The 25,051-nt window shown below is 48.7% G+C and overlaps 1 protein-coding gene across 1 annotated transcript in view; it reads left to right on the top strand.

Annotated features, from left to right (window-relative positions):
* ITGB1BP1 (integrin subunit beta 1 binding protein 1) overlaps window positions 1-25,051 on the top strand; it is a 159,150-nt gene that overhangs the window by 113,202 nt on the left and 20,897 nt on the right. The window contains exons 5-6 of the mRNA XM_069235903.1: window positions 1,508-1,600; window positions 11,585-11,734. Of these exons, the coding sequence (XP_069092004.1) occupies window positions 1,508-1,600; window positions 11,585-11,734 (243 nt within the window). The remainder of the gene's footprint in view (window positions 1-1,507; window positions 1,601-11,584; window positions 11,735-25,051) is intronic.

Below are 25,051 nucleotides of genomic sequence, written 5' to 3'. Positions count from 1 at the left end.
TGTGTTTTTACCACCCACCCGCACCACTTTGTCTGTGTTTTTACCACCCGCCCTATCTTGTCTTTCCCACCCACCCACCAACTCACCCTACCTCGTCTGTCCCACCCTTCCTGCCTCGTCTGTGCTTTTCCCACCCACAAACCCTTCTTGCCTCGTCTGCGCTTTTCCCTCCCACCCACCCTTCCTGCCTCGTCTGCGCTTTTCCCTCCCACCCACCCTTCCTGCCTCGTCTGCACTTTTCCCTCCCACCCACCCTTCCTGCCTCGTCTGCGCTTTTCCCACCCACCCACCCTTCCTGCCTCGTCTGCGCTTTTCCCACCCACCCACCCTTCCTGCCTCGTCTGCGCTTTTCCCTCCCACCCACCCTTCCTGCCTCGTCTGCGCTTTTCCCACCCACCCTCCCTTACTGCCTCGTCTGCGCTTTTCCCACCCACCCTCCCTTCCTGCCTCGTCTGCGCTTTTCCCTCCCACCCACGCTTCCTACCTCGTCTGCGCTTTTCCCTCCCACCCACCCTTCCTGCCTTGTCTGCGCTTTTCCCTCCCACCCACCCTTCCTGCCTCGTCTGCGCTTTTCCCTCCCACCCACCCTTCCTGCCTCGTCTGCGCTTTTCCCTCCCACCCACCCTTCCTGCCTCGTCTGCGCTTTTCCCTCCCACCCACCCTTCCTGCCTCGTCTGCGCTTTTCCCTCCCACCCACCCTTCCTGCCTCGTCTGCGCTTTTCCCACCCACCCACCCTTCCTGCCTCGTCTGCGCTTTTCCCACCCACCCACCCTTCCTGCCTCGTCTGCGCTTTTCCCACCCACCCATCTTTCCTACCTCATTTATGCTTTTCACACCCACCCTTCCTTCCTCGTCTGCGCTTTTCCCACCCACCTACCCTTCGTACCTCATCTGCGCTTTTAACCCACCCACCCTTCCTACCTTGTCTGTGTTTTTCCCAAAGACCCACCGCCCTACATGGTCTGTGTTTTTCTCATACTTCATCAGTGTTTTTCCCAACTTGACCCACCCGCCCTACTTGATCTGTGTTTTTCCCACCCACCAACCCACCCTACTTGGTCTGTGTTTGTCCCATACTTGGTCTGTGTTTTTCCCACCCACCCACCCACCAGCCCTACTTGGTCTGTGTTTTTCCCAACTACTTGGTCTGTGTTTTTCCCAACTACTTGGTCTGTGTTTTTCCCAAACATCCACCCGCCCTACTTGGTCTGTGTTTTTACCACCCACCCACCCTCCCCTACTTGGTCTGTGTTTTTACCACCCACCCGCCCTACTTGGTCTGTGCCACTCCTACTCCACACGTGTTTAAGATGGCAGACATTAAAAGGAGTGGAAATTAATGTTTCATAGACCAAATGTTGTATAGTGTTAATCTGGTTAAAATCCAATATTATTGTGTGCAATTGCTGATAGCATTTTACTTGTGATCAATATCTTATTTTCCCTCGATTGTTACTTTCAGGTTAAATGTCAGTAGTTAAAGGTCTCTTTGTTTTTGTTTCAAAGCAAGATGGAAAGTTGCCTTTTGTGCCACCAGATGAGGAGTTTATCCTGGGAGTGTCTAAGTATGGTATTAAGATAGCAACGTCTGACCAGTATGTAAGTAAGGTTATTTTAACAATAAAATATAGTATGTAATAGCTTTTTGTATATTAAATAGAAACTGATTCCGCTGCTTGAGAATTAAATATATTTTCTCAAATCCATAACGTGTATCTCTTTCATGCTCAAAAGTTTTGTGTAATCTTGTGATAATATTGAAGATTTAGGTACTTAGAAAAAAGCCTTACCGGTTTCCCATGTCTCGATTACAACCTCTGAATTCTCCTGGCTAACGTAGTGTGCAAGGCTCCACATTTTGAGTGCTATTTTTTATCACAAATCCTCATACCTTGGAAATTCGTATAACATACAATGATTCATTGTGTCAAAACACAGTCTAAAAACTATCCCTAATAGGCACACTTGAAAGAAGCAACAAATGACTGTTCATGATAACCCACATACACTATAGATTAAGACTAGCCCTTAGCAATGAACCTCTTATTTCTCTTGAAACACTTCCCACAATGGTATGTTTCAATTATTTTTGTAACCTAAGTACAAAGGAGTAATATGATTTTGATAAGTGTACTTCTAATGGTAAAGAATGAATAACATATAGTAATACACAAGGCTGAAGCTAAATTGTGCATAAGTATTCTCAAAACTGCCATTTTAAATGCACATTCACAGATAAAAGGTTTACACATTCACTGGCAGAAAAAAGTCTAATGTTAATGGTTGATAGTACAACAACTTCAAGTACATTGTTTCTTCTTTCAAATACCAGTAATTTGAATCATCATTCATTTACACGTTCTTGCATGAAGCAATGAAGTGTGGCAAAACTTAAACTGTTTCATTTACCAAATACAATTTCCACAATTGGAAACAAACAAACCTTATGTAAGAGAACATCACAGGCAATTTCTATTAGGCTGCCACACTGTAATGTACATTTATTTGTACTATCTTACATCCCTTTGGCTTCGCAAGGCTTTCTAATAAATGATTTGATAAGATGTTTAATAAATGGTAAAGTATTGTAATTGCTCATGAACAAACTCTGAATACTTTTAATCGTGCGGCAACACTCAAGATAACCTGTATATGAGCTCCTGGTCACCGAGTTTACAGTAACGCCTCCCTAAAATAAAATAAAAACAGCTAAATGAACAATCTTTCCATTCTGATTTTCAATTAGCTGCCATTTAACATCTACCGTGGCCCTTATTAAGTATAGGGTGCACTATCCCAGTCTGCTTTGTGGTACACGTTTGACTGGTGTGCCAGTTGTAAATCACAGCAGTGAGCCCTGTTACAATCAATGCATTCTTCCCAGTGCAGGCTGTGTGATGCTGCCTGTCCGCCTTACCTGGAGGTAGTGACTCAGCATGCATTTTACAAAATGGCAGAGATCCCCCAGTTGGTGGATGCAGTGAGTGCAACACCCACATGCTGGGGAATACCTATGGGGCCCTGTACGGCCCAATCCAGCCCTAACCAAGGGCATACTCAAGGGGGAGGGATGGTTTCACTGACTGTGCATCACCTCCTTATTCATACAGTCAGTGTACTTCCTCTGAGCCCACGCAATATGGCATAAGCACAAAGGTTACCCTGATTGGCTTGGGGCTACCCCACCACGGTTCCTGCTGAGACACAATTGGCACTGCCATAATCCATATTTCAGAAGGGGCTTCTCAATCATCTTCATCCCCCTTCAGGAATACCATAGTCTTCAAAGGGTGCAAAAAGCAGAGGCACGAGTGTGTGTCACACAGGGCACTATCCATAGTACAGACCCAGATGGCCACACTTCTAAACTAAACCACTTCCACCTTCATTGAAAATGAGGCCTCCCTTTACAGCAACGACTCATTCAATTTGAAAACGCCTGGACAAAATATTTGACTTAAATAGACCAATCAACATGATACATAAAAAATCTCACACTGTTCAAGTGAACATTCCTTCATATCAAAAGTGAATAAATAAATTAGCATATAAATTAGTTTTGCATGGAAGACCCTTTCATCGTATATAAAAACTAGTTTGATCACCAGTTAATCTGAGGCTTTCAGTAGAAGTTTCAGAATTCAACCTTTTTCTAGCTCACTAAATGATCACTACTTTCTTTACTCTCCAGAATTACCATATATTATGCCTACATTTTTACAACTGCCCATCATTTTCCTTTTCCTCATAGCAGCATAATCAACTATGTCACTTCAGAAGGCCTGTGTAAGTGTGAAAACTGCTTCAACTGCAGCTTGCAATCCTTTCTCCTGCTCACCTCCGATAATATCCAGTTTCACCTTTAGTGATTGGTATCCCCATTCTTTCTCTACACAGAATTAAAATAAGGCATTAAGCCCCTTTTCAAGGGAAAGAGTCAAATTTTTTCCTTTCAGTCACAGAAATAACTCTTCAGCTGCAGGTTAACTTTCACTCCCTTTTTTCCTATTAACGTAATCTTTCCACTTGGAAGCTAACTTTATCCATCAGAGGGCAGTAAATACTACACCTTACTTGGAGCAACTCTTTATGGCTATTCGGCCATACCAATAAACTTGAACTTATGTTTTTGGAGATGAGATGATTTCCCTAAGCAGCAGCAGCAAAGTAGTAAGTTTGCTTATCTCAGTACCCATTACCAGTGTGGTCGTATCAATTTCTTCGCTAGGTTCATTAGGAAAACTGCAAAAAAAAAGACATCACTCAACTGATTTAACTCTGCTCTTAAACTCATTTAATGCAGGTCTTGCACCATGTTGCCTCATTTCGATTCTGCTAATTAAATTAAGACAGTAGATCAGGTGGTTGATACCTGTTAGCGACTTTTAGCTGCAGATTCCATACCTTAGAATTATGCCCAGGTGTCCAACTGGATCCGGAAATATTAGAACGGTACTCCTGCATGCCAGTAGGTGTCATCGTTTGGCTCAACATTGGCGGCGTCCACGCCAGAACTGATGTGTGCGGTACCTATATAAGTGCCACCTGTGTGCGCTGTCAGTTATATCCGTGAAGAGGTTCCCCTCAGTCAATTTTTGACTGCCTTTCGCTTTTTTTCGAACACTTTTTTGAGAAATTCTTTCTCCTGGTGTGACAAGATGTCCCCCAAGAAACTGGCTGGTTTAAATCCTTGTGGTGCCTGTCACAGGCAAATGCCAGTGACAGACCTCCACTTGGTCTGTCTTTGAAGCCTTGAGAAAGACCAATACTCGAAGCACTGTGAGGATTGCTACTCCATACTCCTGATGGTGCTAAGGGAGCACTCTCTTAAGCTCCTCGCCATCTGAAGTAGAGGATGGCCCGCACCACCCTGAGCCATGCCGTCCAGTTCGGAGCCTTTGACAGGCCTCGCATAGAGGATGAATGGGAGAGGTATAGTGACCCTGATGAGTATTGCCATTCATTGGATGATACCGAGGATCTGGTGGATGCTAGTGGGCTAGACACCTCACGTGACACTTGCTTTGTCTCCCATCCTACTGTGGCTACCGAGGAGGGGGCCTCTTTCACTTTGGTGGTGCGTATTGCGGCTGAGGTCTTGGACCTTCAGCTGCCCCCAGTGACATTCAAGACTAAAGTAGTGACAGATTTCACAGAGGTGCTTCGGCAGGGGACTGCCCCCTCCAAATCCTTCTTCCCTCTATACGAAGCACTCAGTGACAACGTCCTCAGGCCTGGTCCAATCCCTGCACAGAGGATCCTGTGCACAGGACAGTTGTCCACTGCCTGCTCCAGGGGACCTCAGTTTTCCCACCCAGCACGCCTCTCCAGAGAGCTTGGTGGTCTAGGCCTCCACTTTCCAAACTCCACTCTGGTACTATCCCTTCCACACCACCGGATAGGGAATCCAAGAGGCTGGATACCTTTGAAAAGAGAATGTTCTCTTCTGCAACCCTAGCACCATGGTCGGAGAGCACTGCATGCCTCTTGGGCCGTCACTCCCACACAATCTGAGACTCTGTTTAGCTGATGCTGCCTATGGTCTAGGAGGAGGCCTGAGCCATACACAATCAAGCTTTACAATCAGGCTTTTGCCAACGGGAGGGGTACAGCAAATTTCGAGATTCATTGTGGTCTGAACATAGATGACTCGCTGGGCCAGTCTACCTCTACCACTCACCCGGCAGCTACAGCCTCAAAGCCCCTTCAGTTTGTCCTCTCACTATCACCAGCATCCAGTAGGGGGCAGAATACGCCATCACCTACTCCTCTGGATGTCAACAACACCTGCCCGATGAGTTCGATAAATTGTATTAAGGGGCTTCTCCATCGACTCTGGCTACCCCACCACCCATGCCTGCCCACTTATGACCGGTTGACAGAGGACCATCTTTCCTTACTCTGCCAGAATGTGTCAGCTGTCTTGGCCAAGGGAGCTATAGAGAGGTGCCGGCATCAGAAGTAGGTCATGGTTGCTATTCCCACTATTTTCTCATGCCCAAAAAGGACGGAGGCCTATGTCCTATACTTGACCAGTGGCTTGCCAATCTTTTCCTCAAACAAGAGAAATTCAAAATGCTCATGCTCGCTCAAGTTGGATCTGGAAGACTGGATGGTGGCGTTGGACTTGTAGAAACCATATTTTCACATCCCCATCCTGCCCGCCCACAGATGTTACTTGCGGTTCACAGTGGGACAGAAGCAATTCGAATTCTCAGTGGTCCCTATGGCCTCACCAGCCCCCCTCGGGTGTTTACAAAGTTGATGGCGATGTTTGCAGCACACCTGCCGAGGTCTGGAGTTCCAGGGTTCCCCTACCTCGACGACTGGCTTTTGAAGGTGGGCTCGCCCCAGGCAGTCATCTCCCATCTCCAGACTGCAGTAAACCGCCTGCACTTGGTGTAGTTCACTATCAATGTGCTGAAGTCACACCTGACTCCCTCTTATTCGCTCCTTTTCTTTGGAGCTGTTCTGGATACAGTGCAGTTTTGGGCGTATCCTCCTAAACAACAAATCCAGGACATTCAGGCTATGATACCAATGTTTCATCCTCTATCCTAGGTTTTGGTAAGACAGACTCTGAGTCTGTTGTGCTTCCTAGCCTGCTGCATCTTGTTAGTGAAACATGCCTGCTGGCATATGTGGGATCTGCAGTGGGACTTGAAGTTGCAAATGGGCGCAGCTTCAGGACAATCTCTCTGACAGGGTCCAGATCTCAGAGGGTACTACTGCAACAGATTTGCAGTAGTGATTGATGAACCATGATTGGGTCAATGACAGACTCTTCTCCTATCCCCAGCCAGAACTGACTGTATTGATAGATGTATCACTCCTGGGCTTGGGCGGCCAACTGGACACCTGGGAGAGGTGGAGATCAGAGTACTCTCATCTCTGGAGGAGTTCGGACTCTACATAAACTTGTTGGAGCTTCGGTTGATTCACTTTGCATTGAAGACCTTTCTGCCCTCCATCCAGGGTAGGCTAGTGCAAGTTTTCACTGACAACACCACAGTCATGTGGTACTGGAACAAGCAGGGCGAGGTTAGGTTGTGGACCCTTTGTCAGAAGGCTCTGCGTCTCATGACATGGCTGGAATACCAGTGCATCTCCCTGTTGGTTAAACACCTGACAGGCTCTTTGAATGCCAGGGCGAATTAACTCAGCTGTCGATGCATAGCAGATTACAAATGTTGTCTCCATCAGGAGGTAGTGCAAGGTCTCTTTCAAGAGTGGGGAGAGCCTTGGTTAGATCTGTTCACCACCACCAAGAATGTACAATGTCAGCAGTTCTGCGGGCTGGAGTTTCAAAGTGGCTCTTGCTTGCAGATGCTTTTCGCCTCGTATTGAGCTCTGGCCTCCTGTACGCCTTTTTGCCAGTACCACTCCTGCCCAGAGTTTTCAAGAAGATCAGGAACAAGCGGGCCCAAGTTATTCTTGTGGCTCTAAATTGGGCATTGAGAGTCTGGTATCCTGAGATGCTGGGCATGAGCAAAGGTCCTCCGGTGAAGCTGCCTCTTTGAGAGGATCTTCTGTCGCAACAATAGGGTATGGTCTTACATGCAAATCTGCCTACTGCCTTCATGCATGGAGATTTAGCTGCAACAGTTGACAGCCTTCAACCTTCCTCCTAAAGTCTGTGACGTTATCCTGGCAGGCAGGTATCCCACCACCAAGAAGGTATATGCCTGCTGCTGGGACAAATTTGTGGCATGATGTGTATCAAGAAACATTGATGCCTTATTTGCTTCTCTTTCTCAAACCTTATTATTTGTTCTTTGTTTGGCCCAGTTGGGCTCTGCTCTGGGCACAGTTAAGGGCGGTCTTTCAGCCATCTCTACATTTTTGCAGTTGCAAGAAAAACCTTCCTTATTTTAGTCACCAGTTGTGATAAGATTTCTCAAAGGTTTGAACACATTTCCCCAAAAGCCATTTATCATTTCCCAGTGGGATTTGAAACTACTCACTTTCATGATGTGCGTTCCTTTTGAGCCTTTATACAACTGCCCTCTTTAGTTATTGACCATCAAGACTGTCTTTCTGGTGGCCATTGCATCAGCCAGGAGGGTCAGTGAGTTGCAGGCACTCTGTGTCCTGTGTATATTGCCTTCTACCCTGATAAATTGGTTCTCCAGACACGTGCCTCCTTCCTTCCAAAAGTAGTCACTCCTTTTCACGTAGGCCAGACCATCTCCCTGGCTACCTTTTTTTGCCTTGCCTCATCCTTCTAACGAAGAGGAGGACCCAGAACTAGCATTGTCATTCTACCTTGCCCAAACAAAAGAATTTCGAGTGGATGACCAACCCTTCAAAGGGTATATCAGGCCTTCTACCCTGATAAATTGGTTCTCCAGACACGTGCCTCCTTCCTTCCAAAAGTAGTCACTCCTTTTCACGTAGGCCAGACCATCTCCCTGGCTACCTTTTTTTGCCTTGCCTCATCCTTCTAACGAAGAGGAGGACCCAGAACTAGCATTGTCATTCTACCTTGCCCAAACAAAAGAATTTCGAGTGGATGACCAACTCTTCAAAGGGTATATCAGGGCCAAGAAAGGAGTGGCTGTGCCGAAACAAACCATCTCCAGCTGGATAATGCTCTGCCTAAAGATCTGCTGCGCACAGGCCAAGAAGCATCCACCTGAGGGCTTGCGCCCTCATTCTACCAGAGCCAAAGCAGTGACCATAAATTATAGATGGAGCGGCACCAGCGGTATTCAAGGAAACGTAGAATCATCCAGCCATGATACTCCAACGTAGTCTTTATTTACTTCAGTACACCAAAGAAAACAGCCAACGCGTTTCGTTCACCACATGTGAACTTCTCAGGGCATTACAATGGAATACATATATTTGGACTCGGTAACCTTCCATATGAATAGAAATTATTAATGCCCTAAGGAAGTTCACATGTGGTGAACGAAACGCATTGGCTGTTTTCTTTAAGAGCCTTGAAAGGGGCAAAACTGTTGGTGGAACTTCTGCACCAAAAGTGTAAGCCGCATGGAGAGGCTTTGCTGTGCTGGAAATGTTCAAGGGCTAAGTCCATCTTGTCTCCAGAGAGATGGATCTCACTGAAAGCCATCTCTATAAGTGACTACTGGACATCACTAGAGAATCCAGTTGAGCGGATCCAGGATTGGCACCCAAGCACCAGCCCAGTCCTGACTGCTCTAGACAGCCAGCCAATAATGTCTAGACCTGACCTGAAGGAGTTCAACACATTTTGGCCATCCTGAATAAGGCGCTGAAAGGTTGATTGGACATCATAGGGCACCGTGGGCAAAATGTCCACCACAATATCTCCTGACACAAGTATATCTCCCTAAAAGGCATTTGGTATTAACAGATCTGAGGTAAAGGCTGGCAGAGGAGAACATTTGTGTTGCAAACACCTCCATCTGTTTTGGCTCCCTGTCTGGTAGGGTAGCCGTAAATGCATTTGGGTTTACAAGACTGCTGGAGGCCTGAACCACCAGGCTTCCAGAGGAAGGGTGCTTGAGGAGGAAATCAGGGTCCTCCAGCACAAGCCTGTGTAGCTTTCCAGTTTGCCTATTGACTGGAAGGCAAGAGCCTAGTTTTCCCTAGGTGCCCAACAGCGTGTCTGTAAGTGCCTCATTAAAGGACAGAAAAGGTTCTTGGTTCGTCTGTTGTGGAAGGAGGACGTCTGTGAGCCTGTTAGTCTTCACTTCAGTAGTGTGTTAATTCAAGTCCAGTAATTTCTCCTTGTCACTGTTGAGAAGGAGGCAGACTCAACTGTGACAAGAGTAGGTAGAGGTGATTGGAGGCCCATGTCCAGTGATGTATCCAAGCCACTGGGTTCTGCAAGTCTAGGAATACATTTGCATCATCCTTACTGGAGTCATTATGATCTTCAGCATATTCACGGAAGCGATGCAGAAACGTTTCAGGATGAGAGCTATTTTATTCTCAGGGTCAGTGCGACATTGGATGGCGTTGTTCTGGGTTCGCCTCTGAGTCTAAAAGGACGATTGGCTCCACCTCCAGCACTGACGATGTTGGTGCCATCATCAATGCCCAACATTGTGGCACAGGCTGTAGTGTTGTATTAGGCGTTGACTTTAGGCCTGCAATGAGAATGGTCCTCAGGGCAAGGTCATGTGAGACAGTCGTGATGGATCCACCAGCAGTAGACCGACTGGAGGCCTCCTCGGATCCTTAGGGCCTAAAGTTACACTTGAGGAGTCTGGTCAGGTACCAAAAATGCAGTACATGGCCTCCCTAAAATCTTTTATTTTGGTGCCACAGCCGGGCCACAGAAGTCTGGCCAAAGTGAGAGGAGGGTTGGAATCTGTTCCTGGGATGGAGAATGAGTTTGCAGACTTGTGCAACTCCGAATGACAGGGGTGGCGGGACAGAGGTGAGCTGAGATTAGACTTCTTATGTTTCTTCAACTTCTTGGACTTACCCTAACATTCATCTGCACCCTCAACTTTGACTGGGCCTTTCTCAACTTCCGGCGATGATCCACAACCTACAGCTGGGCTTTGTGGCCGTGAATGGCCTTGGGGTTCACCTTGGTGAACTTACTGTATGATGCAGAATCATAGTTTAAGCCCAGACACCAGAGACAAACCTGGGGAGAGTTTGTCACTGACATCTGCTTGTTGCTGCCTTTACATGGCTTAAATCTTTTCTCCTGGGTGGGGATATGGACCGGCACACTGGATTAACATTTTGAAAAAGGAATTCTGTCAGTCCTGACAGATTTGAGGGAGGGAGTTTCGGATCCAGGTAGGAGGCACAGAAAGAAAGGAACTGACATCAGTTAATGGAGGTGTCTTGGATATAGGGTTTCTGACAACACATTCAGGCTGGACGGCCACCGCAGAGCTTCATAATGCGACCTACCAATATCCAAGAGAGTTGCTAGGAAAAATCTTCCAGATTAAAGTCTGGCGCCTAGGGAAATTCACAAGATGAAAAGTCTGCAGTTAGAAATCACTATCAAAAATTGTGACCGCATTGAAACTCCGAGATACAGATGTTAATGGAAGTGTGGTGACAATGGCAAGGGTTGTTAAACCGATTATGAATATGATATAGCAATATATTATTGTGGATTGAGTAGTAAATCAATACAATTCACTCTGTATTATTTGTTTTTGGTATTTTATTGGTCTGTGCATAAAGAATTTAGTATGTCCGTGTAAGCTGGGAGGAACCGTAGCAGAACATATGACTAAAGCATGTTAATTAGGTTGGTCGATAACAGGGCATTACTGTTGTGAAAGGAACACTTTTTTTTATATACAATCTGGTTTATAGGATGACATGGATTTTTCATTCTAAAATTATATAATGGAGTTTGTAGTATTATGTGCCAACTTAAAAAATCCTATGAAAATAACTTGCCTAAAAAATTGCTGAGTAATTGTGCAAATTTGAATAGTAGCAAATCTGGTGCTGTCTTTTTTTCTGACTTAATCTAAAAAAAAATAGCCCAGTCGTTTGTGTCTAATAAAAAGATAAATTAAGCTTCAGAACAAGGGTTTTCCAAATGTTTTTCGTCAATATATACTTATGTTTTCACTTTTTGCATTGTATGACTTTTGCCATCTTTTCTAGGATGTTTTGCACAGACATGCCCTGTACTTAATTGTTCGTATGATATGTTATGACGATGGACTGGTGGCAGGGAAGAGTTTGCTTGCACTAAAGACAACAGATGCCCGTCACGAAGAGTGTAGCCTATGGGTATACCAGTGCAATAACTTGGTAATGTATTTTTACTGTCAAGATTTCAGATTTGCCTCCATAAATAGAGAAAATGTAACGTTTTACTTTCTGTTAGTTGCATGTGGTACAATGTAAGGCATTTTGGGGGTCATTCTGACCCCGGCGGTCCTTGACCGCCGGGGCCAGGGTCGGCGGGAGCACCGCCAACAGGCTGGCGGTGCCCCGCAGGGCATTCTGACCGCGGCGGTTTGGCCGCGGTCAGAACAGGAAAACCGCCGGTCTCCCGCCGGTTTTCCGCTGCCCTGCTGAATCCTCCATGGCGGCGCAGCTTGCTGCACCGCCATGGGGATTCAGACATCCCATACCGCCATCCTGTTCCTGGCGGTTCGCCCGCCAGGAACAGGATGTCGGTATGGGGTGTCGTGGGGCCCCTGGCATTGATTTTAAGAATGAGAGGAAAAGGAAGGGGTGTTGCTAGTGGCCTGGGAAGATGGGCGCACTCAAACATGGCTCCCATCGCCTCCCTCCCAATCCCCAGTCATCCCCTACAATTCAACATTGCAGCAGGATAAAAGGGCGGCACTTGTCTCCATGCTGACCCGCGAGAAGTACATCACCCGGGAGATAGCCGGGATAGGAGAGGCTGGCCGCTCCAGACAGTGTGGCCTAGATGAGGTGTGGCTGCCATGACCTCGCTTGTGCTGGTGCCCGGGCTGCTCCAAGGGGGAGGGCGGCCCGAAATGAAGGAGATGCAGTGAGGCTGTCAGTGGGGGCCTGCGACTGCCGCCCTGGCGTCTATCCCCGCCCTGGCACCTGGGGCATTCCGCGGGGGCTGGCGCCATACTGCTGCATTGAGGGAAGCCGCCAGACAAGGAACGCAGTATGGCCTATGTGGCCGGGCTGAAGAGGAGCTGCTGGATGCGGATGCGGATGCGGTGCGGTGCGGCGCGGCGGCCATCTGGGCCTTTGAAGACAATGGCGGTGCTCCTCTCACAGTGAGTCCCTGGAACGGTGCCCCACCCCCATTACATCTCAATGCTCAGGCCTTATTAAACAAAAGTCCCCGTTATTTGGCTTATCAGCGGGCCTCTGCCATCCTTGCAACCTGGGGGCTGGTTGAGGGAGACGGCCTTCCTTGATACTTTGTGAGGTCCCGTGGCGGCTTTTTACCGCCACAGTGCAGAAGGGAGGTGAGGGGTCCAAGTGGCGCCAGCGAAGAAGCCCAGGTTTGATGAGAAGGCCACCCTGAGGATAAGATTGCGGGGCCCGGCAGCTGTTTCCCCTCACCTATGGACACTGAACCCTTGAAGGCGACCTGGGCAGTGGTGTGGTGTGGCAGCGGTGGGTTTGGGAGCCATATGAGGCCCACATATGTGAGAACTGGTCAGACGCGAGTGTGCGCAAGACTGTTCGCCCACCAGATTGACTCAGGAGCCACTGGCACCTCCTGCTATCCTGTGTGGCGGTGTGCACTCTGGCTCGACCGAAACTCGCTGAGCCCTGCAACAAGTAGTGAGAAAGGAGGTAATTTTGAAGGAGCACAAGAGATGCCCGAGGTGGAGTGGAAGCGACGGGAGGCTGCGAGAAAGCTGACAGGCTACTGGTGCATCTTTCTTCGTCACTGGACAGGCAGCGGAGAGTACCCTACCTCCTTTAGACACAAACAGCCCTCATTTCCCTGACAAAAGATAACTGCTAGTAAACCCGACACCATACTGAACATGCTTTGCAGTAAGGGGTTCCGCCCAGTCCATCAAATGAAGCTTGACAAATACACACACCAAAGGATATTGGCGGCCACCGATAGGATAATGGCGGCCATCGAAGGAACACGGCAGTATGCCTAAGGTCCAGGAAACCCTGACACAAGAAGCCCCCATCCTTGTCGACATTATGGCAGCGATTCAGTGCATACGCACGTCACTTGAAATGAAAATAGACTCAGTCTCAATAGAGGTCGGACTGGTGCGCCTGGGGACTAGAGTGCAAGAGGCAGAAGACTCCATTGGAACCTTGAAAACAGAAAAAAAAAACTTGCAGCGCCAGGTCAAAGAACTCATATCCACCTTGCACATACTGGAAGCTAAACTGGAGGATTATGAAGGATGCTCCTGGCTTAATAATGTGAGAATTGTTCAGGTGGGAGAGTGCACTGAGGGTTCAGCACTAGATCTCTTTTTGGAGGTTCTGATTCTAAAGCATCTGCAGCCTCGAGGCCTTTCCAACTTTTGTCAGTGGAGCGAGCACATAGGGTTCCAGGAAGTCTTCTGAAACCAGGGGCCCCTCCATGTCCCCATCCTTGCTCGAATTTTGGACTTCAGGGATTGTGACGTCCAGGCAGCCCGAGCTGCTCCCCTGGTAAGACTTGAAAATGCAACGGTCACCTTCTTTCCAGACTTTACACTTCTGGTGCAGTAAATGCGGTGATCCTTCCAAGGCACCAAAAAAGAATGAAGGCAACGCAACATTAAATACTCCATGATCTTCCCAGCAAAATTAAGAGTGGAGCCGTAAGGCAAGACAATATTCTTCACCACTCCGCGGGTAATCTAGGAGTGGCTTGATGGCTGGAGACCAACCAGGCAACAGAAACGTTAACAGTGCTTGCAACGCAAACACAACAATGCAGATTGAACACAGGAGTTGGTAGCTGGCCAATGACTATACCCTAACTCCTTGGACAGGTGATCTTCCTTGGACTGTGTCTCTTCAATATGCCTTGGGCTGCAGGCGAAATGGACAGAGGGAGCGAGCGCCCGTCCTAGTAGATGAAACACAATGCACTCTTAACGCCTATGGCCCACTGGATACTCTCTTTGCCTTCATACAGCTGCTGCATCTTGGTGATTGGAGGATGGAAGATGGGCGTGGCCCCAGATGCTTTAAGATAACTGTGGTAACAAATAGTCTCCTTCTTTGGGGAGGGATGGGGCAGCGAGACAGCGCTGTTCACGACCCCCTCTAGTATGAAGTTTGTACAATGTTCTGGGGAGACAGGTGCTCTGCCAAGTTGAGGAGGTGGACAGCTTCAGGTCTGTCAAGCAGGGAAGGAAACAATGGTTGAGGTGATCAGTGTTAAGTCATTCTTGGGACTGTGTTTTTAGTATAATGGCGACTTAGCTTTCTATTTGGAGAAACAGATTGTTGCAGGGCAGAGTCTTCACTCAATTCCTTTCCCCTTCTTCTTTCCCTTCTCACCCAGATTGAAGTGCCTCCATGGTCTCCGGACTGGACCTCCTGCCCTTGTGGCAGGGTCTTTGTCCACCTAGTGTCCCGGAAAGGGCCATCTGTGAAAACCCAAGGTCCCTTTCTCTTATGACCCCCTATGGTGACTAATGTTAATTTGCCCAGTTTTAGGGTTCAGTCCTGGAATGTAAATGGTTTAGGAGACAAACTCAAACAGGGGATGTCTTACAGTACCTCAAATGCTTGGCACCCGAAGTATTCCTATTGCAAGAAATACATCTTCAAGGTAACTCCTGTTGGGCACTAGACAGGTGAGGCTACAAAATGGTAGCTTGTGTAGGATTCACTAGTGGATCCCAGGGGGCTGGCATTCTACTGCACAAATCTATCCTTCTTACATTACAACAGACCTGGACAGACTCACAGGCGAGAAATGTGGCACTGTCCGGACAATGGAAGGGAAAACACCCAATATTATTTCCCTTTACTCCTCCCTAGACTTCAGCAGATGGCTCTGATAGCCTTGGAGGCCTTTTGGGAAGAAGATGTTGAAGGAAAGTGCCACTTTTGGCATGGTTACCCCACACGTTTTGCCCAGTGTTGATGCCAACTTTGATTGAAAGTGTGCTGGGACCCTGCTAACCAGGCCCCAGCACCAGTGTTCTTTCCCTAAAAACTGTAAATGTTATCCCACAACTAGCACAGCCCTGGCACACAGTTAAGTCCCTTGTAAAAGGTACCCATTGAACCAAGGGCCCTGTGGCCTGGGAAGGTCTCTAAGGGCAGCAGCATATATTATGCACCCTAGGGGACCCCTCACTCAGCACATGCACACTGCCTTGCAGCTTGTGTGTGCTGGTGGGGAGAAAAAGGCAAATTCAACATGGCACCCCTTTCAGGATACCATGCCCACAACCCACTTTTGGCGGCAAGTCCGGCGGGAAAATTAGGGAAAGCAGGAAGGAGTGGCCACCCCAGCCAGGACCACCCCTAAGGTGTCCAGAGGTGAGGTGACCCCCCCCTTCCTACAGAATCCTCAATCTTGGTTTGGAGGAAAGGGGCCAATAGGGATAGGAATGTGCCCCACCTCCCCAAACGGAGTGGGCACAAGGAGGGTGTTGCCACCCTCTGGGACAGTAGCCATTGGCTACTGCCCTCTGACCCCGTACATGCCCCTAAATCTAGGATTTAAGGGCCTCGCTGACCCACATCACCATATTCCTGGTGACTTACAAGAAGAAGAAGGACTGCTAAGCTGAAACCCCAGGAGAGAAGAAGGAAGAAGACAACTGCTTTGGCCCCAGCCCTACCGGCCTGTCTTCTGCTTCAAAGAACCTGCACAAAGATCAGTGACGCGTCCAGCAGGCCCAGCGACCTCTGTCAACTCCAGAGGACTGCCCTGCACCTAGAAGGACCAACGGCTCCTGAGGACAGCAGCTCTGCCTGAAGAAACCTACAACCAAGGACTCCCACCTCACTTCGGATGCGTGAGTCTTGACCCCTGTGCACCGGACGCCCACGACCCGTGTCCAGGTGGTCCACCCAGCAAGAGAGGGTCCCCAGGTGATTGTGAGCAAGTGCATACACTGGATTGAGCTCTCCACCCCTCAACAACAAAGCCTGCAGAGTTAATCCCGAGGACCGCCCCCCCCCCCGACCGAGAGCTCCGGATGAAGATAACCGGAGCCTGAAGAACCACTGCACCTGCAGCCCCTGGCCTTGAAGAAACCGACCCCCGGTGCTGCATCATCCAGCAGGCGGCCCTCCTCCCTGTCCAGCCAGTGGTTTGCCAGAGAAGCACCGTGGACCTCATCTGCAGCCTCAGAGTGACCCCCGGGGTCCCCTCATAGAGTTGCATTGAAGACCCGATGCCCTGTTTGCATTTTGCACTCAGCTGCTCTAGGGCTGCTGTGGATGCATGTTTGGTGCCTACTTGGAGCCCCTCCAGTGCTCTCCGAATCCCCCCTCCCCCTACCCCTCTGCGGTCTGCCCTCCGAAACTGCAGGTACTTACCTGCCAGCAGACCAAGTTCCTAGTGCCCCCTGTCTCCATAGGAGCTCACGTTAATTTGGTTCCACTTGGACCTCTGCACCCGACCTGCCCAGTGTTGACAGACTACCTAAACCCCAGAGATAAGAGCTGTAAGTTGTATACTCACCTGCAAAACTGTACTATCTTTTCTTCCCCAAGGAACTGTTGAAAAATGCAGTGTCCACTTTAAAAAAAGCTTTTTGCCATTTTAAGAAAAGCTGTATACATTGTCGATTCTATTCAAAGTCCTGATCATATATATGCAAATCCTTTAGGCTCTGGACAGTCCTCTGATCAGACTGCCCCTTCGGAAAGATCTTCTGTTGCAGAAGCAAAAGAGGGTTCTTCACCCGAACCTGTCCACTCTCTGCCTTCTTTTGTGGAGAATGAGTAGTGGCAGTGGACAGATTTTGACCTTCCTCCCGAAGTCTGTAACGCCATTTTGGCAGCCAGATGTTCCTTCACCAAAATGGTATACGTCTGCTGTTGGAAGAAATTTGTGGCATGGTGCACAGACAAGCCTGCTGAGCCCCTTTCTGCCCCTCTTTCTGAGGTTCTAGAGTTCCCTTGGTGGTTCCTATCTCGGAACCTCAAAGGCATTTCTGGCACTGACGCTGCCACCAACGGACGCAGAGACTATTGACGCCCCTACTGCTGTGCAGGGGTACTGCTCACGAAAAATCTTACAGATCCAGTCTGACGCCTGAGGAGGATTCAAAGGTAAGGAGTCTATAGCGAGATATAGGGAGTCATTCTGACCCCCGCCGGCGGCGGATGCCGCCGGCCTGGCGGGAACCGCCAGAAGACTGTACCGCGGTCGAAAGACCGCGGCGGTCATTCTGAGTTTCCCGCTGGGCTGGCGGGCGACCGCCAGAAGGCCGCCCGCCCGCCCAGCGGGAAACCCCCTTCCACGAGGATGCCGGCTCCGAATGGAGCCGGCGGAGTGGAAAGGGTGCGACGGGTGCAGTTGCACCCGTCGCGATTTTCAGTGTCTGCTATGCAGACACTGAAAATCTTTGTGGGGCCCTGTTAGGGGGCCCCTGCAGTGCCCATGCCATTGGCATGGGCACTGCAGGGGCCCCACGACACCCGTTCCCGCCAGCAAGGTTCTGGCGGTCAAAACCGCCAGAACCAGGCTGGCGGGAAGGGGGTCGGAATCCCCATGGCGGCGCTGCCTGCAGCGCCGCCATGGAGGATTCCTCAGGCCAGGGGGAGGAACCGCCGGTTTCCCTTTTCTGACCACGGCTTTACCGCCGTGGTCAGAATTGGCCTGGATGCACCGCCAGCCTGTTGGCGGTGCATCCGCGGTCCCCGGCCCTGGCGGTCTATGACCGCCAGGGTCGAAATGACCCCCATAGTCTCTTCCAGATAAGACATTACCAACGTAAGCAACTTGTCCTTCCTGCCCAGTCCAGTCCACCCGACTCATATCCAAACGTCTCCAATCCAAACCACTCACCCCAATCCACCACACTCCATTCCTCCCACTCCAATCCAAAAAATCTGCCCCACTCCAATCCACACAAATCTGCCACACTCCAAACCAAAACAGTCTACCCACTCTAATTTGCCCCTCTCCAATCCAAAGCAATCTGCTCCAGTCCAGTGAAAACAATCTGCCCCAGTCCAATAAAAACAATCTGCCCCACTCCAATCCAAAACAATCTGCCCCACTCCAATTTCTCCCTCTCTATTCTTTTCCACTATAATCCAAAATGTCTGCCCCACTTCAATCTAAAACAGTCTACCCCACTGAAATCTGCACACTCCAATCCAAAAGAATCTGCCCCACTCTAATTCATCCCACTATAATCCACTCCATTCCAATCCCACCCACTCCAGTCCAATCCACCCACTCCAATCCAGTCCACCCCAGACCAATCCAATCTACTCCAATCTACAGCACTCCAATCCAATCCACCTCGCCCCAATCCACTCCACTTCAATCCACCACAATTTTATCTCACTTCAATCCAGTCCAACCCACTACAATTCAACCCAACCCACTTTAGTCCAATCCAATCCACCTCACACCAATCCAACCCAGTCCAGTCCACCCCATTCCACTCCACCCCAGCCCATTCCCCTCGAATCCTGCCCAATCCAATCTAACTCCAGTCCAATCCATTCTACCCCATTCCAATCCAAAACAATCCCTCCGCTGTAATATGCCCACTCTAATCTAAAAGAATCTTCACCACTCCAATCCAAAAGAATCTGCCCCACTCAAATCCAAAAGAATCTGTCTCTCTCCATTCTTCCATGCGTCTGATGTGTCTTTGACTGTTAGTGCGCTTGGTCCCTGCTGCCAGGTCCAAAGTGCCAGTTCTCGTTCCCCAAAACTGCACAGTTGTTTTTCACAAACTCTTTAGCTACCACTTCAAGTCCTAGCAAATGGTACCCTTCATACCTAGGGCTCTGGGCACTAGGGAAGGTCTCTGAGGGCTGCAGCACCAGTTGTGCCACCCCTAGAGACCCCCTCATCAAACCCCCACAGTGCTGCCATTGCAGACTGCATGTGTTGGTGCAGGCTAAGTTGAAAACACAACCTGTCATACACCCTGGTGTGCCAGGTGTAAGTCGCCCCTAGGACAGGGTGCATCCAGGCACATGTGAAGGCATATATGCATGAGCAGATATGCCCCTACTATGTCTGTCGATTCTGAGATACAGTAAGTGAATAGGGAATCCATTTTAAATGCACGTGCTGGACACTGGTCACTATAAGTTCCCCAACTACATGATGGCTTACCTAAAATCTGGGATTTTTTATATCAAACATCTCAGAATAATAAATGCTCACTGACCCCAGTGATGGATTTAGTAATAAATGCACACAGGGGGCACCTTAGAGGTGCCCCCCTGAAACCCTACAAACTACTAAGGTGTTGACTGAGTGGTTCTGACTAGTTCAGCCACCACAGACTTGTTTCTGGCTCCCAAGGTGAGAGCCACCACTCTTGAGGGCCTGGGACAAAATCCTACACTAGGCAGAGGTGTGACCTCCTTTCCCAGACAGGATGGACATTCCAGGGCAGGGAGTTCAAAGGCCTTGCCACCTTTGTAATGCAACCCAGGTCTCTCCAAATGGCAGAGAGGACCAACCCCCCGTCCTGACTCCACTTTTGGTGGGAACACAGGCAGGAAGGTTAGTTAAATTGGGAGGAGTACCCACTTTGTGCCCATCCCACCCCTAAGGTGGACGAGCTGAAGTGGACACTACTTTTCAAATTCCTCCATCTTGCTTGGAAGGAATCAGGCCTCTAGGGTTAGGTTTAATCCCACTTCCTAGCAGAATTGGTCATATAAAGGGTGTAGTCACCCTAAAGGTGGTGAGCCTGTTGGCTACCGCCTGGCATGCCCCTAAATTGAGTATTTGGGTGGTACCCCTGAACCCTAGAACTCAGATTTTTATGCCATAAGAAGACCGTGAGAAAGATGTTGCACTTGCAGATGAGGAAAAGAATCAGCTGACCATGCCGGACCTGCCGTAGAAGAAGAAACTCCAAAGAAAAACCTCTGCAGCTGCTGGAACCCCCAAAACCCTACACCAAAAGTGACCACTGCACCCGACATCCAGGACCCGAGGTGAAGCCAACCACAGGTGCCAAGATGGGTCCCCAACTGCCCAGACACCGAGTCCAGTGTGGTCACACCCATCTTGGACTCTCCCGGCACGCTGCAGCCTCTGTACGCACCCCCCCATCTCCCACAGGCTTGTTGTGATAGAAAATCTAACACCTCCAGCAACAACTGCACCTGTGCCCCCTGACCCCAGCTGACGTGGGTCATCGGTGCCAACCACATCCTGTGGCTCTTATCAGCTCTAGCCCACCACGGGTCCACCCCTGCTGGACTCCCTCATGATGCCTGTAGCCTCAACACATAGGACCCCCTGACCATGAGTGCTCCCAGATGTGAAAACCCAATCCCTAAAGACACCCCGTTATCCGTCGCCCACTGGGCACAGGAGAAGAGGACCAAAGGTGTACCTTCGTCCCTGAGCACCCCAAGTCTACTACCTACCTGCTTGTTGCTCCTGATTGGCTTCCTAGCCAGAGCCTACAGCCTGTTTGTTACGAGGGCCAACTCCCTTAGAGAACCATTGGGCACCCAACTCCTTACTGCATCTCTGCACCTGGCCACCCCAATGCCAGCCGGTGTGAGCCATTGGTGTGGTTCTGATCAGTGCCCAGTACTTACCTTTGCTCCCTGAGATTGACTTTGTAAGTCATTGTTAACCCTGTGTTTGCTTAAGATTGTTTTCCTCCTAGGATAACACTGAGAGAACTCTAAAAATTGCACTGAGTGTTGATTTCTGAAACTGCTTAGTATTTATGTTTAAAAGTCTTCTTACCTGATTACGAAGTTCTTGGGTTTGAAACATATTATAAAAAGAATTGTTATTTTTATAAATTGGTCTTGGGTTTATTCTTTGAGGGTGTGTTTCATTTATTGCCTCTGTAATTAGAACAACCACTACCCTCGGATAAGCCTAACTGCTCGCCCACACTACCTCAAATAGAGCATTAGTCTTATCTGCTTTTGCCTCTGCAATACCAATTGGGGATCCACTGGATTCTCTGCACAGTGTACTTCATTTTAGTGCACTCTGTAGAGAGCCAGCTTCCGACAAAATGCTTGTGGAGATTCATGGCAGTTGTCTGTTTTTGATCTATTCACTCCCTTGGGTCAGAGACTTATTTTGTTGGCAGGGACTAACTATATTTTACCTTATTTATTTACACCTGAGGGCCTCGCACCCCCCTCCCATGGACAAGGATGGAAGGGGAATCGCTTCCCCTTCCACTCCAGCCTCCCACCCCGAGTGATGTCTGATGACAGGAGTGCACGATCGTGCGCTGACCTCATCAGAGGTCACCTCCCATTATGCTGGAAGATCCGCGGAGAAACAGATTTGTTTCTCCTCTGTACGTGGCAGGGGAGGTCAGTGAGGCATGAAAAGGAAAGGCTTTTCCTTCCCTTTTAATGTCTTTCTGAGCATTCCTGCAGTATGATTACATAGGTACATTGATAAGGAGAACTACCCCTTAGGCAAGGGTCGCTCCCCCGGGGGGGGAGGGGGTCAAATTGTTTTTAGGGCATTTCTGCCCCCCGTGGGAGCAGATAGCCCTATTTTTATTAGGCCAATCTGCCCCCAAGGGGGGCAAAAACCACTAGACACCAGGGATGTTTTTTTTTGTTTGCAACAATTTCAAAAAAGAGAGCGACCCCTTAGGCAAGAGTCACTCCCCTGTGGGGCAAATCTATTTTAGGCCATTTCTGCCCACCTTGGGGGCAGAGCAGGCTATTTTCTTTAGGTCAATCTGCCTCCAAGGGGGGCAGAAACCAGTAGACACTAGGGATTTTATTTTTTGCGCCAATTTCACCCAAGGGGAGCGACCCTTATGCAAGGGTCGCTCCCCTGGGGGGCAAATGTATTTTAGACCATTTCGCCTATTTTTGTAAGGCTCTTCTGCCCCAAGGGGGGGGCAGAAAGCCCACCAGACACCAGGGGAGAATTTCTTTCAAAAAAGAGGGTGGGGGCCCTCCCGCAAATAAATGGAGACAAAGTTGTTCTGCCCACCGCTGGGCAGTTGGAGCAATTACCCCTGATCCACTCCCTAGGGGGGCAAAAAGCCCACTAGATGCCAGGGAATTAAATAAAAATATAAAATAGTGGGGTGGTGGCTACCAACCAGTATGAGCATGGTTATTCCCCCCCCCCCCCCAACTGAAGGGGGTAACAGTCTTTCAGCTCTCCCCCCGCACACTAAAACATTTTAACGCAGCCTGATTGCTACACCTGGCAGCTTTTTGGCGTGTCTCCCCAGCCTTTTTGCCTTCTCACCGCCTGTTTTTATGGTGTACTGGAATTTATTTTGTGCTGGCTTTTTGTCTCTCCGCACTTTATCACTGCTAAAGTGCAAGTGCTCCCAATATAAATTGTACTTTTGATTGGGTCATCTATGATTGGCATATTTGGTTTACCGATAGGTCCCGAGTAAAGTGCACTAGAGGTGCCCAGGGCCTGTAAATCAAATACTACTAGTGGGCCTGCAGCACTGATTGTGCCACCCACATGAGTAGCCTTGCAAGCATCGCTCAGACCTGCCACTGCAGTGTCAGTGTGTGCAGTTTTAAACTGCCAATTCATCCCGGCAAGTGTACCCAATTGCCAAGCCCAAACCTTCCCTTTGACTACATGTAGGACACCCCTAAAGTAGGCCCTAGGCTGGCCAATGGGCAGGGTGCAATGTATTTAAAAGGTAGGACATGTATTGGTGTGTTTTACATGTCCTAACAGTGCCAAATTTGTTTTTCACTGTACAAGGCCTATCTCGCTCATAGGTTAACATGGGGGCTGCCTTTAAATATTATTAAAGTGCTGATTTCCTTTGAGAGCAGATAGAGAGTTAGAGTTTGGGGTTTCTGACCTCACAATTTAAAAATACATCTTTTAGTGAAGTTGGTTTTTAGATTGTTAGTTTGAAAATGCCACTTTTAGAAAGTAGGCATTTTCTTGCTTAAACCATTCTGTGACTCTGCCTGTTTGTGGATTCCCCGTCTGTATCAGTTTACAGTTGGGCTGTTGTGAATTCCTTCTAGACAGTGACACAAGGTCATGTTGAAAATTAAATACAATAATGTGATTCATAAAGGCTTCCACAGGACCCAACTTCCTACATTAAAACAGTCCTGCACCACTCCAGTGCCACCCTCATCTCTGCTAGGAGTTCACTAGACTGGCTGTTCCTAGAGAATTATTTTTTAAGCAAACTTTGTTGCGTCTTTCAAAAACACATTCAAGCATGGTACATTATTGAGAAATATAGTGACATAATAATAGTATCATCATTTAAGACATAAATCCACTGTCATTAGGTGGCAACATTTCTCTTTTATCTGCATTTCTCTTGTAGGCTAGGGGCTCTCTGGGGCCCGTTCATTAGGTAATGTACAGGATTATGTACCATGCATGCTAAATGTTCACAACATACAAACCCCAGAACTCCACCTCCCCCGCTGTGGTTTGTCCTAAGATAAACTTGGTCTGAATTAAGCATGTGGTGTGTTGGCAATTGAGAGGGGGTAATTCTAATAACGTGCTTCATAGTTAAACACTTAGCTATTAAGAATTCACACTGTCTTAGCCATAGGTCATTCTTGTGATGGTCAGTGGGAGGACATCTCTTGAAGGTAAAAATTGGTCTATTCAGGGGACCCCTTAATTAATACCTAGGGTTCAGTCTTCTGGGTCCCTCGGTGCATTCGTTATGGACTCCTGCGCTCTCACCACCTCAATCGAGCTTCGCCCCCTCTTATCATCCCAGAGCCGTATGTCTGTTTCATAGCTTGCCCTTTACTAAATTCTTTCCTCAATGTTACCCTTCTGGCACTTCCAGTTCCAGGCTACCTCCCTCTTACCAAGGACAAAGGCTAAATCCTTAAAACGACTGGTAACCTTAATCTTAGTGGTGTGGGGAAACCAGCTCGGGAGACAGTGTTCCGCCGTGCATGGGACCTCCCGCTCTATGATGGTAGACAATATTTCTGTGATTGTGCCCCAGAAACTAGCTAATTCTGGGCATTCCCAAAACATATGGAAAAGTTTGGCCCCTACTTCTCCGCACCTGGGAGATTGTGCATTTGCCATCCGATACACCTTATTCACCTTCTGTGGCTGAATGTATGTCCTGTGTAACACATACTTATTAATTAGCTTAAATCTAGCATTCCTAGTGGCCTTCGCAGTGTGGCTCAGGATATTGTCCTAGTCCTTGTCTCCTATGTTATTACTGAGGTCTGCCTCCCTACAGTCCTTTAGCCCACTTACTGGAACTGCAATGTCTCCCCGTATTTGACTATAAAGGCAGGTAACTGCCTTAAATGTCACAGAGGTAATCAGAATAGCTAGCTAGCTAGGGGACGAGGTTCCACCAGTCCAGAACCCCAGTGCCTGTGAATGGCTGCCGTGAGTGTGCCATGCAGGAGGAAGTGACCTTGGAGTAGGTCGTATTGGGCACAAAATTCCTCGAAGTGGAGGAGCAACCCATCTTCAAAGAGCAACCCTAACGTTGTTACCCCGTGTCCTGCCATGTAGTCAGTCCACCCTAGGACCCGCCGTGGGGGAGCTCT

Source organism: Pleurodeles waltl, chromosome 5 (genome assembly GCF_031143425.1).
Source record: "Pleurodeles waltl isolate 20211129_DDA chromosome 5, aPleWal1.hap1.20221129, whole genome shotgun sequence".
In the NCBI taxonomy this organism is placed as follows: domain Eukaryota; kingdom Metazoa; phylum Chordata; class Amphibia; order Caudata; family Salamandridae; genus Pleurodeles; species Pleurodeles waltl.
The sequence above is the reverse complement of the archived record's forward strand: the minus strand, read 5'-3'. Positions and strand labels throughout refer to the sequence as shown.